At 40.9% G+C, this 14,039-nt stretch overlaps 1 protein-coding gene across 5 annotated transcripts in view; it reads left to right on the forward strand.

Annotated features, from left to right (window-relative positions):
• GLIPR1 (GLI pathogenesis related 1) overlaps positions 1-13,382 on the forward strand; it is a 63,663-nt gene extending 50,281 nt beyond the window's left edge. For 2 of the 5 annotated variants that reach the window (XM_055395222.2, XM_088836809.1), the window contains 3 exons: positions 10,136-10,221; positions 13,071-13,097; positions 13,197-13,382. In XM_055395222.2, coding sequence (XP_055251197.1) covers positions 10,136-10,221; positions 13,071-13,097; positions 13,197-13,348 — 265 coding nt within the window. In that variant the 3' untranslated portion in view covers positions 13,349-13,382. Of the gene's footprint in view, positions 1-10,135; positions 10,222-13,070 lie in introns of all 5 variants that reach the window. The other 3 variants (XM_055395221.2, XM_088836807.1, XM_088836808.1) reach the window with 2 other exon arrangements.
• Positions 13,383-14,039: the final 657 nt, after the last annotated feature.

Here is a 14,039-nt window from a genome sequence, read left to right on the forward strand (position 1 = left end):
TTGAGCTATTTCAAATCCTAAAAGATGATGCTGTGAAAGTGCTGCACTCAATATGGCATCACATTTGGAAAATGCAGAAGTGGCCACAGGACTGGAAAAGATCAGTTTTCATTCCAATCCCAAAGAAAGCAATGCCAAAGAATGCTCAGACTACCACACAATTGCACTCCTCTCACATGCCAGTAAAGTAATGCTCAAAATTCTCCAAGCCAGGCTTCAATAGTACATGAACCGTGAACTTCCAGATGTTCAAGCTGGATTTAGAAAAGGCAGAGAAACCAGACATCAAATTGCCAACATCCCCTGGATCATAAAAAAAAAAACAAGAGAATTCCAGAAAAACATCTACTTCTGCTTTAATGACTATGCCAAAGCCTTTGACTGTGTGGATCACAACAAACTGTGGAAAATTCTTAAAGAGATGGAATACCAGACCACCTGACCTGCCTCCTGAGAGATCTGTACGCAGGTCAGGAAGCAACAGTTAGAACTGGATGTGGAACAACAGACTGGTTCCAAATCAGGAAAGGAGTATGTCAAGGCTGTATATTGTCATCCTGCTTATTTAACTTATATGCAGAGTACATCATTAGGAACACTGGGCTGGAAGAAGCACAAGCTGGAATCAAGATTGCCAGGAGAAATATCATTAACCTCAGATATGCAGATGACATCACCCTTATGGCATAAAGTGAAGAAGAACTAAAAAGCCACTTGATGAAAGTGAGAAAGAAGAGTGAAAAAGTTGGCTTAAAACTCAACATTTAGAAAACTAAGATCATGGCATCTGGTCCCATCACTTCATGGCATTTAGATGGGGGAACAGTGGAAACAGTGAGAGACTTTATTTCGGGGGGCTCCAAAATCACTGCAGATGGTGAGTGAAGCCATGAAATTGAAAGATGCTTGCTCCTTGGAAGAAAAGGACCAAGCTAGATAGTATATTAAAAAGCAAAGACATTACTTTGCCAACAAAGGTCCGTCTAGTCAAGGCTATGGTTTTTCCAGTAGTCATGTATGGATGTGAGAGTTGGACTAAAGCTGAGCACCGAAGAATTGATGTTTTTGAACTATGGTTTGGAGAGACTTTTGAGGCAGCGAGGAGATCCAACCAGTCCATCCTAAAGGAGATCAGTCCTGGGTGTTCTTCGGAAGGACTGATGTTGAAGCTGAAACTCCAATACTTTGGCCACCTGATGTGAAGAGCTGACTCATTGGAAAAGACCCTGATGCTGGGAAAGAACAAAGGCGGGAGGAGAAGAGGATGACAGAGGATGAGATGGCTGGATGGCATCACCAACTCAATGGATATTGGTTTGGGTGAACTCCAGGAGTTGGTGATGGACAGGGAGGCCTGGTGTGCTGTGTTTCATGGGGTCTCAAAGAATCAGACATGACTGAGCAACTAAAGTGAACTGAACTGATGCAGTAATTTCTAATTAAGTCCCACTTGTTTACTTCATTTCCTTTCTCTAGGAGACCGATGCAAAAACATCTTGCTGCAACTTATGTCAGATTGTTCTGTCTGTGTTTTCCTCTAGGAGTTTTATAGTAACCCATCCTACATTTAGATCGTCTCTGTATTTTCTTTTCATGGATGATGCACAGTCTTATAAAAATCTTTTTCATATCTGTTTCCTTCAGTTCCTAGAAATGATACTACTAGGTAAAAGTGTGGTCCTTTTTTTATGTTTTTTAGAATTACATATTGCCAAATATCTCTACCATTATACATCAATTTATACTTCCTCATAAGTACTGGATATAATTTTTCAGGATTTTCTCAATTGCTAGAAAATGATATTGCATGTTTTCTTTTGTATCGTTGCTTCCTAGTGATTTTCATTTTTCACCTGATTGCCTACTTAGATTTCTTCTTTTGTGAATCATACGGTCTGCCCATATTTCTACTAGAATAATTTTGATTTAAAGTTTTTAACTCTTTGTCATAATACGAAAATTTGTAATTTTTTGTCCTTGAATTTTGTTTGGATTTTACCAATCTTCAGGCCCCAAAAGACTTGTTATGGAAACCTCTCTCTCTGTTCCTGAAGTAATAGTCAGAAAATGTGTTGAATACTCTGAGCATGGGTGGAAGTGAGGTGACCAAAATAGGTCTTGTTCAGAAAATAACAGATTTCACTTAAAATCTTAGTGATAGAAAATCAGGGAAACCCAGGAAAAACTAGCCAAAGCCATGAGTCAGTCAGTAGTAACCTTTCATGACATCTGTATAGTTGGATGTTTAGGATGCAGGCACTTAAGACCACCCAATTTACTTCACTTATTGTGTGACCTTGAATAAGTCACAGATCTCTCTCTCAATCTATTTCCTAAGTAAAAGATCAATATAATAATGGCACCTACTGCTTAAGAGTAGCTCTGAAAATTATACAAGAAAATTATGTAAATGCAATGACAGGCCTTGGTGATTGAGAAGTATTCATAATTATTATCATTATAATTGTTGTTGTTCAATTGCTCAGTTGTGTCCAATTCTTTGAGTGCCATGGACTGCAGCATGCCAGGCTTCCCTGTCCTTCACTCTCTCCCGGAGTTTGCTCACACTCATGTCCATTGAGTCAATGATGCCATCCAACCATCTCATCCTCTGCTGCCGCCTTCTCCTCTTGTCCTCAATCTTTCCCAGCATCAGGGTCTTTTCTGATGAGTTGGCTCTTCACATCAGGTGGCCAAAGCACTGGAGCTTCACCTTTAGCACCAGTGCTTCCAGTGAATAATCAGGGTTGATTTCCTTTAGGATTGACTGGTTTGATCTCCTTGCAGTTCAAGGGACTCTCAAGAGTTCTCCAACACCACAGTTCGAAAACATCAGTTCTTCAGCGCTCAGCCTTCTTTAGGATGCCATGATCTTAGTTTTTTGAATACTGAGCTTTAAGCCAGCTTTTTCACTCTCCTCTTTCACCTTCATCAGGAGGCTTTTTAGTTTCTCTTTGCTTTCTGCCATTAGAGTGATGTTATCTGCATATCTGAGGTTATTGATATATTTCTCAGCAATCTTCATTCCAGCTTGAGTTTCATCCAGCCATGCATTTCACATGATGTATACAATCTTTAAGTTAAATAAGCAGGGTGACAATATACAACCTTGGCATACTCCTTTCCCAATTTTGAAACAGTCTGTTGTTCTATGTCTGGTTCTAACTGTTGCTTCTTGACTTGCATACAGGTTTCTCAGGAGGCAGGTAAGGTGGTCTGGTATTACCATCTTTAGAATTTTCCACAGTTTTTAGTGATCTACACAGTCAAAGGCTTTAGCATAGTCAATGATTTTTTCTGGAATTGCTTTGTTTTTCTATGATCTAAAAGATGTTGGCAATTTGTTCTCTGATTCCTCTGCCTTTTCTAAATCCAGCTTGAACATCTGGAAGTTCTTGTTTCATGTACTGCTGAAGCCTAGCTTGAAGGATTTTGAGCATTACCTTGCTAACATGTGAAATGAGTGCAATTGTGCTGTAGTTTGAGCATTCTTTGCCATTGCCCTTCTTTGGGATTGGAATGAAAACTTACCTTTCCAGTCCTGTGGCCACTGTGGAGTTTTCCAAATGGGCTGGCATATTGGGTGCAACAATTTCACAGCATCACCTTTTAGGATTTGAAATAGCTCAACTGGAATTCCATCACCTCCACTAACTTTGTTTGTAGTGATGCTTTCTAAGGCCCACTTGACTTCACACTCCCGGATGTCTGGCTCTGGGTGAGTGATCACACCATCATGGTTATTTTATCATTAAGACCTTTTATGCACAGTTCTTCTGTGTATTCTTACCATCACCTTTTCTTCATATCTTCTGCTTCTGTTAGGTCCATACCATTTCTGCCCTTTATTGTGCCCATCCTTGCATGAAAAGTTCCCTTAGTATCTCTAATTTTCTTGAAGAGATCTCTAGTCTTTCCCATTCTATTGTTTTCCTATATTTCTTTACATTGATCATAGAAATGGTTTTCTCTCTCCTTGCTATTCTTTGCAACTCTGCATTCAAATGGGTATATCTTTCCTTTCCTTCATTGCCTTTCACTTCTCTTCTTTTTCCAGCTATTTTTAAGGTCTCCTTGGACAACTATTTTGCCTTTTTGCATTTCTTGGGGATGGTCTTGATCACTGCCTCCTATACAATGTTACAAACCTCCATCCATAGTTCTTCAGGCGCTCTGTTTATCAGATCGAATCCCTTGAATTTGTCACTACTACTGTATAATCATAAGGGATTTGACTTAAGTCATGCCTGAATGGTCTAGTGGTTTTCCCTACTTTCTTCAAGTCTGAATTTGGCAATACGGAGTTCATGATCGGAGCCACAGTCAGCTCCAGGTCTTGTTTTTGTTGACTGTATAGAGCGTCTCCATCTTCAGGTACAAAGAATATAATTGATCGGATTTTGGTATTGACTATCTATTGATGTCCATGTGTACAGTCTCTTGTGTTGTCGGAACAGGGTGTTTGCTGTGACCAGGGTGTTCTCTCGGCAAAACTGGTTGGCCTTGTTACTCCAGGTGTCTCTTGAATTCCTACTTTTAAGTCCCCGAGGATGAAAAGGACGTCTCTTTTTGTTGTTAGTTCTAGAAGGTCTTGTAGGTCTTCATAGCGTTGTTCAACTTCAGCTTCTTTGACGCTAGTGGTTGGGGCATAGAGTTGTATTATTGGGATTTTGAATGGCTTGCCTTGGAAACAAACAGAGATCATTCTGTCATTTTTGGGATTGCACCCAAGTACTGCATTTTGGATTCTTTTGTTGAATATGAGGGCTAATCCATTTCTTCTAAGGAATTCTTGCCCACAGTAGTAGATATAATGGTCATCTGAATCTAATTCATTCTGTCCATTTTAGTTCACTGATTCCTAAAATGTCGATGTTCACTCTTGCCATCTCCTGTTTGACCACTTCCAATTTACCTTGATTCATGGACCTAACATTCCAGGTACCAATGAAGTACTATTCTTTGCGGTATCTGACTTTACTTTCATCACCAGACACATCCACAGCTGGGCGTTGTTTCCGCTTTTGCTCAGCCTTTCATTGCTTCTGGAGCTATTTCTCCTGCTCTTCCCCAGTAGCATATTGGGCACACGACCTGGGGAGGTCATTTTTCAGTGTCGTATCTCTTGCCTTTTCATACTGTTCATGGGGTTCTCAAGGCAAGAATACTGAAGAGGTTTGTCATTCCTTTTCCCCATGGACCACATTTTGTTGGAACTCTCCACTATGACCCATCCATCTTGGGTTGCCCTACACAGCATGACTCACAGTTTCATTAAGATACACAAAACTGTGGTCCATGTGATCATTTTGGATAGTTTTCTGTGATTGTGGTTTTCATTCTGTCTGCCCTCTGATGACTGAGGATAGAGGTTTGTGGAAGCCTCCTGATGGGAGGAGCTGGCTGTGGGGAAAACTGAGTCTTGCTCTGGTGAGCAAGGCCAGGCTCAGTAAGCCTTTAATCCAATTTTTATGCTGATAGTTGGGGCTGTGTTCCCTCCCTGTGGTTTGACCTGAGGCAAAGGTATGGTAGGGGTAATGGTGACCACCCCCAAAAGATCATGCCCTCCCAGAACTGTTGCTGTCAGTGTCCCTGACCCCGAGGCAGGCCACAGTCAACACATGCCTCCGCCGGAGACTCTCAAACACTCACAGGCAGGTATGGCTCAGTCACTTGTGGGGTCCCTGCTCCTTTCTCCTGAGTCCTGGCATGCATAAGGTTTTGTTTTTGCCATCCAGGAGTCTTTCTTTCCCTAGTCTCGTGGAAGCTCTATAATCAAATCCCGCTGACCTTCAAAGTCAGATCCCCGGGGGATTCTCAGTCCCTTGGCAGGATCCCCAGATTGAGAAGTCTGTTTTGGGGCCTAGAACTTCCGCAACGCTGTGAGAATTTCTTTGGCACAATTGTTCTCCTTTTTGTGGATCATCTGCCTGACAGCTTTATAGTGGGACTAACGGCGACCTCCTTCAAGCGGACTCATGCCACACATTGCACCTCCCAGGACTGCTGCTGCCAGAACCCCTGTCCCTATGGCAGGCCACTGCTGACCTGCGCCTCCTCAGGAGACACTCAGACACGCAAAGGCAGGTCTGGCTCTTTTCCCTGGGACCTGGTATGCACAGGGTTTTTTTTGTGCCCCCCACCCCCATCTCTGGTGGGTATGAGATTTGATTTTAAATATCATTGTGCCCCTCCTACTGTCTTGTTGCGGCTTTTTCATTGCCCTTTAATGTGGTGTATATTTTGGGTGGGTTCCAACGTTCTCCTGTCAATGATTCTTTGACAACTAGCTATAATGTTGGTATTCTCGCAAGAGAAGCGCATGTCCTTCTATCTGCCGCTCATCTCACCCTGCTGAAGCCTGTCTTTGGGTGTGGGGTCACTTTTCAGTGGCTCCAGATCCTCTTGTCAATGGTTGTTCAGCTAGTCGCAAGTTTGCTGTTTTCGCAGGAGTAGAGATGAGTGCACATCCTTAATAATAAGGAGCAAAAGTCAGTTCTCGTGGTTTAAACTCACTTTTCTTGATTTCAGAGATATAAACAATACTAAGTTGTAAACCTTGTAAGCCAATGTATATTTGGGCTTCCCTCGCGGCTCAGATGGTAAAGAATCCACCTGCAGTGTGGAAGACCTGGGTTCGATCCCTGGGTTCGGAAGATCCCCTGGAGGAGGCCATGACAACACACTCCAGTATTCTTTCCTGGAGAATCTCCATGGGCAGAGGAGCCTGGTGGGATATAGTCCATGTGGTTGCTTAGAGTTGGACACAACTGCGTAAGCACAGCACATTACATAATGTTTCTATGAACACTGAGTAACATTCATTTATTCATACAAATAAAAGCACATATTCATTCAACTATTCAATAAATATTTGTTTACTCAATTTCATAGGACAACAAGCCAGACACAGTCCCTGCCCCTTTAGAGTTTATTGTCTGTGGCATTCAGGCAATAAAAGTACAGATAAAATAAATGCATGACGATAGGAGCCATGCTGGAAATAGAAATAATGCTGTAATTGACACTATGAGTAGGCAGGGCCCTTGTTTGAGATAAAATGCTCAGGGAAGGGCTTTCTGCGACGTACTTAAGCTTAGGCATGAAGAGTGACAAGGAACCAGATGTGAAGAATCTCAGAAACAGATATTCAGTTGTGAAAACAAAAGACCAGCTCCTGCGGAAAGGATGACAGGACAGACAGAAGACCAGGGTGCTTGGAGCATGAATGAAATGAAGCTGGGGGTTAGGGGAGAGCTCAGATCACCCAGCGCCTTGTAGGCCACTGCAGGTTAACTTTACCCACATCACAAGTTGAAGCCATCCCGGTATTTTAAGTAGAAGGTGACGAGACCTGCCTTAAATTCAGAGCTCCCTGGGCATATCTGTGGGGAAAGGATTGGAAGGTGAGTGGAGGGGAACCCAGGGACCCATGAAGAGGGGCCTCATGTCCGTCTGAACTTGTTTTTCCTTCTCTACACAAGAAGTTATGGGGCCTCCGACTTCCATGTAACTCTGAAAAGTCGAGCCCCTCCCCAGTGTTTCTGAAATTCCCTCAGAATGGGCTCTGGGCACTTAGCTCCAGAGTCCTGCCCTCCGCTTGCTTCCACTGCCTCGACCCGTGTTGACTCCTCCTCTCCCAGTCACCTCGGGTCTCCCTGATCTGCAGCATCCTGGAAACAGACTCTTCTTCGTCACCGTAGCCCTACCTCCATGCAGATGGCTGAAGAGATGATTATACCACAGAAGTGGAAACAACCGCTTCCACAAGCAGACGGTACAGGACCCAGTATACTTTGTCCATCACTGCCTTGGGGACTGTCACTCATATCTAAGCTTTTCTTTATAAAGATCTGTCTTTTTTCTCCACCAGAGTCCCAGGACCCCACCCCTCAGGCAACCAGGAGAACACTAAAACTCCCTACTCCTCCACTGGGCAGAATACGTAGGCGCCCTTCTCTCTTTATAAAATCTCACTTTAGTGAAGTGTAGCTGATTTACAGTGTTGTGTCAGTTTCTGCTGTACAGCAAAGTGATTCCGTTGTTTAGCTGCTAAGTCACGTCTGACTCTTCAACCCCATGGTCCGCAGCCTGCCACCTTCTGTCTATGGGGTTTTCCAGGCAAAAATACTGGAGTGGGTTGCCATTTCCTTCTCCCAGGGACCTTCCTGACCCAGGGATTGAACCCACGGTTCCCACATTGGCAGGCAGATTCTTCACCACTGAGCCACCAGGGAAGCCCAATTCAGTTATCCATATTTAATAGTTTGATGTGCTAATCCCAAACTCCTAATCCACCCCTCCCCCACCTTATCCTTCGGCAGCCACAAGTCAGTTCTCTATATTTGTTCCCGTTTTGTTGATGATTTGTGTCATATTTTAAGATTTCACATTTAGGTGATAGCATATGGTATTTGTCTTTCTTACATCACCTAGTGTAATTATTAGGTCGATCCGTGTTGCTGCAAATAGCATTATTTCATTCTTTTTATGGTCAGTTATAGTCCATATATATTCCCTTTACTTCACACCCTCTTATTTGTAGTCATTTTAACAATGGCCATTCTGACCAGTGTGAGGCGGTACTTCACTACAGTTTTGATTGACATCTCTCTAATAATTAGTGATGTTGAGCATCTTTTCATGTGCCTGTTGGCCATTTGCATGTCCTCTCTGGATTAATGTCTATTTAGATCCATTTTTTGATCGGTTTGTTATTGAGCTGTATGAGCTATTTGTATGTTTTAGAAATTAAGCCTTGTGGGTCACACCATTTGCACATATTTTCTCCCAATTCATAGGTTGTCTTTTCATTTTATCTATGGTTTCCCTTTGCTATGCAAAAGCTTGTAAGTTTGATTAGGTTCCGTTTGTTTAGTTTTGCTTTTATTTCTATTGCATAGAGTCTGTAGGTCTCTTGGTCTTAATCATTGCCTTCTAGACAAAATCCAGGTCTTTGCAGAGCACTTCTTCCCAAGGTGAATTCTGCCATTTCACTGCAAGTCACAACTGCCTTACTTTTAACTTGTTTCTGAAGTAGCAATTTTTTCCTCAATAGTACAGAATGCACAATTAAACAAAGTATGAAGGAGTATAAGTGACTGTATTAAAAACATTCTAGAATTTAAAGTACTGTGCCTTTTAACAATGAAAGATATCCCAAGGACTAATGTCTATTTTGGATATTTTCCATAGTTGTTATCAGAACCTCGACTATATTCCTTAGACTATTTTCCAGTGTAGAGTAAGCATGCTTCCCTGGTGGCTCAGAGGTTAAAGCGTCTGCCTCCAATGCGGGGGACCCAGGTTCGATCCCTGGTTCGAGAAGATCCCCTGGAGAAGGAGATGGTAACCTACTCCAGTATTCTTGCCTGCAGAATCCCATGGATGGAGAAGCCTGGTAGGCTACAGTCCACAGGATCGCAAAGAGTCAGACACGACTGAACGGAACGGAAATTTAATTTCTGAAACAACCTAAATTAACTTGGAGCCAAAGAATTTGAACATGTATTTTTAGTTGGAATTGAGGTGTTAGTGTTAGTAAAAAGTAATGTCTCTAAAGGAGGGAGTTCTTAACTTTGAAAATAAATGTATAGCATTACAGGATATGAGTCCATGAATTTGAATTAGAAAAAAGTTACATCTTTTTCACTAACTTCTCTAGAAAATAATATTTTTTATGAATTAACATTCCATTCATATCAGCAATACTTATGATTGGACAGCACTACCTGTGTCTATATAAATGTCAGATATGCTCATATCACATTCTAGCTGTAGTTCTCTCAAAATATAGTTTGTATTCATCACTAAAATCCCTGTTATTAGACTTCCTGCTGTGCTGTGCTAAGCTGTGTCAGTCGTGTCCAACTCCTTGCGATCCCATGGATTATAGCCCACCAGGCTACTCTGTCCATGGGATTCTCCAGGCAAGAATACTGGAGTAGGTTGCCATTTCCTTCTCCAGGGGAACTTCCCAACCCAGGAACTGAACCCAGGTCTCCCACGTTGCAGGCAGATGCTTTACCGACTGAGCTATGTGGCAAGTCCAGTGTTTAGCCAAGGACCATGATAAATTGCAATGGGGAGGAGGTGCAGAAAAACTCCTAATGGATAGTTTTCGTCTTCTTCACAGAGGCAATTACCCAACCAGGCCATATAAAAAAGGATCCACGTGCAGTGCCTGCCCCAGGAGTGATAACTGTTTGGACAATCTTTGCAGTGAGTAAAAGGAACAATCTACCGATAATATAATGTGTTCAAAACTCTTATAACTTTATAGAGATCAGTCCTGAATATTCATTGGGAGGACTGATGCAGAAGCTGAAACTCCAAAACTCTGGCCACCTGATGTGAAGAACTTACTCATTTGAAAAGACCCTGATGCTGGGAAAGATTCAAGGCGGGAGAAGGAGACGACAGAGGATGAAATGGTTGGATGGAATCACCAACTCAATGGACATGAGTTTGAGTAAACTCCAGGAGTTGGTGAAGGACAGGGAAGCCCAGCATGCTGCAGTCCATGGGGTTGCAAAGCGTCGGACAGACTGAGCAACTGAACTGAAGAATGAAAACATCTGTTTTATCCTAATAGCTCTTTTCAGGAAAAGAGGCATCAGGTAGCAATCAAAGCAATGGCTGACTGTCCTAGGAATGAATATATGTTCAAGAGAAATTTAAAGAAGCAAATATCCTTTATAGTCAGCACTAATCAGAACAACAAATGACTGATTATGGGAAATTGTAGACCCAAGATTTGCTAATTTCAGCAAGATCAAAAATATAACAAAGTTAACCAAAAGAATTCTGAATTGTGTTCAGGTAGAATTCTACCTGTCCAAAGCATTCAAGACTTAAATTTTCATCTATAGAACTGAATGAAATAAAAGTTGCAGTGTAGCACTTTTCACTAGTACAGCAGTTAATGAGGAACAGTGTAGAAGGTCAATGAAGATAACTTCCCAAGGATGCTTTACATCACTTTGAAGTATTAATACACAGTTGGCCAAGAGTCCATTTACGTGTTCTGTTCCAGACACATTCCTTTCCATCTCAGTTTCTTTTTTTCACTTTTTGACATGGTGTGAAGGGAAACCTCAATCAAGCTATTAGTTATGCAAATCCTCTACTACTTTTGTGCTTTTATCTGTAACCAACTGAACCTCTCAGGGTTGCAGGACTGGTGTGGGGTGGCAGAAGCAGGAGGTTGGAAGAGACTGAGTTTAACAGCGTACATTTCTGTTTGGCCCAGGTGTTCTATTGCTTACATGGTTTCCAAGTCCCTCCTAGGTCTAAAACTATAAACTTCTTTTCAGCTGTTTGCTCCCCTCTTCCTGACTTGTATGCATTAAACTCTCAGTTTCACTCCAGCCATAGAGCAACACTTGATCGCCTTTCTGAGCCAGTTATTGCTCTGCAGTTCAACCACTGTTTCTGAGAATATGCAACAAGTGCCTGGCACACACTTGATAAATATTACCTATTATCCCCAAGTTCATCCTCCCTCTAATCTCAAATCTTGTTTGCTTTGGTATTCTGGTAGCATCTTTATGCCCAAAGTTTTAGGTGATGTTTTTATGCTCAAACAATCCTCACAATGCTTCTTTAGAATCAGTGATGAGAACAGACAATTATTTTAAATTATGTTAAGAGTAATTTAACTGTTGCTACTGGTTAACTGTCTTTCCCACTAGACTGAATTTCAAACAGACAGAAGTTATGCCTATCTAATTCACCTTTATAACCAACCTAAGTGCCTAGTCTGGCTGACAAATGACCACTAATTTGACCGCATATATATATTTTTTAATCATTATATTTTAAAAAATCTAGACAATTAGTAACAACAGCGCCAGAACAATAACAAGAAGAAAACTTGTGGACTTTTAGCTTTTGATCTTGGAGATCTAGCTTGAAATGGTCTCTAATCTTGTGGGATAAAATTCAGGAATTTAAGACTGCAGTCCAATAGTAATGAAAAACCCTGGACTCTTATGAAAAACAAAGGAAAACGCAAGCTAACTTGCAGAGGGCTAAGGGTTGGAGGATAAAGGCTTTTTTCTGTCAGATTCCATCTCTGATAAATTACAAATTACAGCAAACACTGGAGGAAAATAAACCTTTTGTGGTTTCCAGATAGCATTCCCTAAATGCCAACGGAGGCCAAACTAGGATGGTTCTGCAAAATGCACTGGGAACAGCAATGGTACACAAGCTGATCTGAGCCAGTGCCTGTGCGTGGATGACATCTGTTTCACTATTCAAAAGTTGGATGTTTAACATTTAAAAAATATATATATGTAAGAAAAATTATAAGTAGCACATCACACCTTGATTTCATGGAAGTAAGTGACAAGAAAAGTTAAAGCTGCAGAAACTTCGATGGCAGTTCACCACAGACAATGCCCAGTCACAGGTATGATGGCCAGAGATGCTCATGAGCAGGCAGAGGGTCAGTTCCTTTATGGATTCCACCAGAGGAATCCAGCAGCAGCTGGCCTGGAACCAGTGTAGAAAAGGTCTTTAACCACTTATAAAAAGTATAAGAAGTCTATGGCAAATGTGGTATTTTTTCCCCAGGTCTTAGAATGTCAAGTGGAGAGGAGTAGTTATGACTTTTGATAGTCAAATGCCCTGTTAGTAAGCTAATGCCAGACTAGAACAGATGAGAGGACACTCTTCACTACTGACCGATCATAGGATTATTCTTCTCAGGGAGAAACTTATTCTCGGGAAAATATTTTAACAAATTGCCCACACTGATTATTACTAATACTTACTTTTAATTGCAATGTCTTATTTTTATTACATTTATTTTATCTGCTTAGGTAAAATGACTTTCCATTTATAGTAGTGGTATATAAAAAGTTTTATATAAACAAGATGATTTAAAAATATCAAGTTATTACAGTAAGTACAAAATATTCTTGAATAATTAACCTTTGAAAATCACTGCAGTAAAGCCACAGCCAACAGTCAATGGTCATAATTAAGAGACTTGGCTCTTAAAAAGAAAAGTCTCACCAGTACCTGTTCTTTTAATTTTTGTTTTCTTTCTTCTGATTTTACAGCTAACCCACAACGAGACAAAGTGCCACGTATGTATATAAACCTTAAATTGTTTAAAATCTATGTGTGCTGGGTTATTGCATTATGGGGAACAACATTAACGAGTATATTTCATGTCTGTTTCACAGGTTACTCCACTGTGTTTCCAGACAGGCCGATATTTCCACGTGACAGATACACATCTCTTTTTCTTATAATTCTTCCACCAATCCTAATACTGAGTGTTATAATTATCATTTGGGCCAAGGGCAAATACCCTCATTTATTTACTTTGAAATAATATAATCCAGGGAGGAAAAAAATCCTCATTCATACATGGTGTTTTGTTTTTGTTTTAGTAACAACTGGGTGTATTTCGGATTTGTAGCAAACCCTTACTCAAAAGAAGAAATGGTTCATCTTCCTAGCACTATAGGATAGACTCATCTTTTTGTTCCATTTTTTAAGAAGCAGCACTGTTTCCAAGCTGCCACAGCGGTGACTTGCAATGAGTAAGCTCTATCCCCCGTACACCTCAGCTTCTAAATATGTAAAGTGAGAGAGCAAGATTACGTGAGTCTGAGAAACCGCACCGGCCCTCATGAGTAAAAACACTCCTATATAACCTGGTGCATGCTGCTCCAACTCTACATATCTGGTTTTCCACGTTTTCCTGCAATTTGATATCTTACGGTTTACTACTTCCTCAGACTCAGATTGGAATAGTAATTAAGGGAATTAATTTAAAAGACCTTGCTTTTTTGGATTATGAATTAATTTTGGAACAAAATGTAAATAAGATTACATTAGAGCCCTTCCTCAAAACCAAATGCTGGGACATGATTATATTTAAAGTCTAAACAACCTTAAAAATTACCCCTAAAATCATGCTTAGGCAAAACCTGCCTGGAATAGATTAGATACAATGCATATAAACATATATATACCACTCTCTAGTATAAAATTTTTCAAAAAACATATGGACAATATAA

Source organism: Moschus berezovskii, chromosome 6 (assembly GCF_049115385.1).
Source record: "Moschus berezovskii isolate FMDL1 chromosome 6, NW_MosBer_1.0, whole genome shotgun sequence".
NCBI classification, from domain to species: Eukaryota; Metazoa; Chordata; class Mammalia; order Artiodactyla; family Moschidae; genus Moschus; species Moschus berezovskii.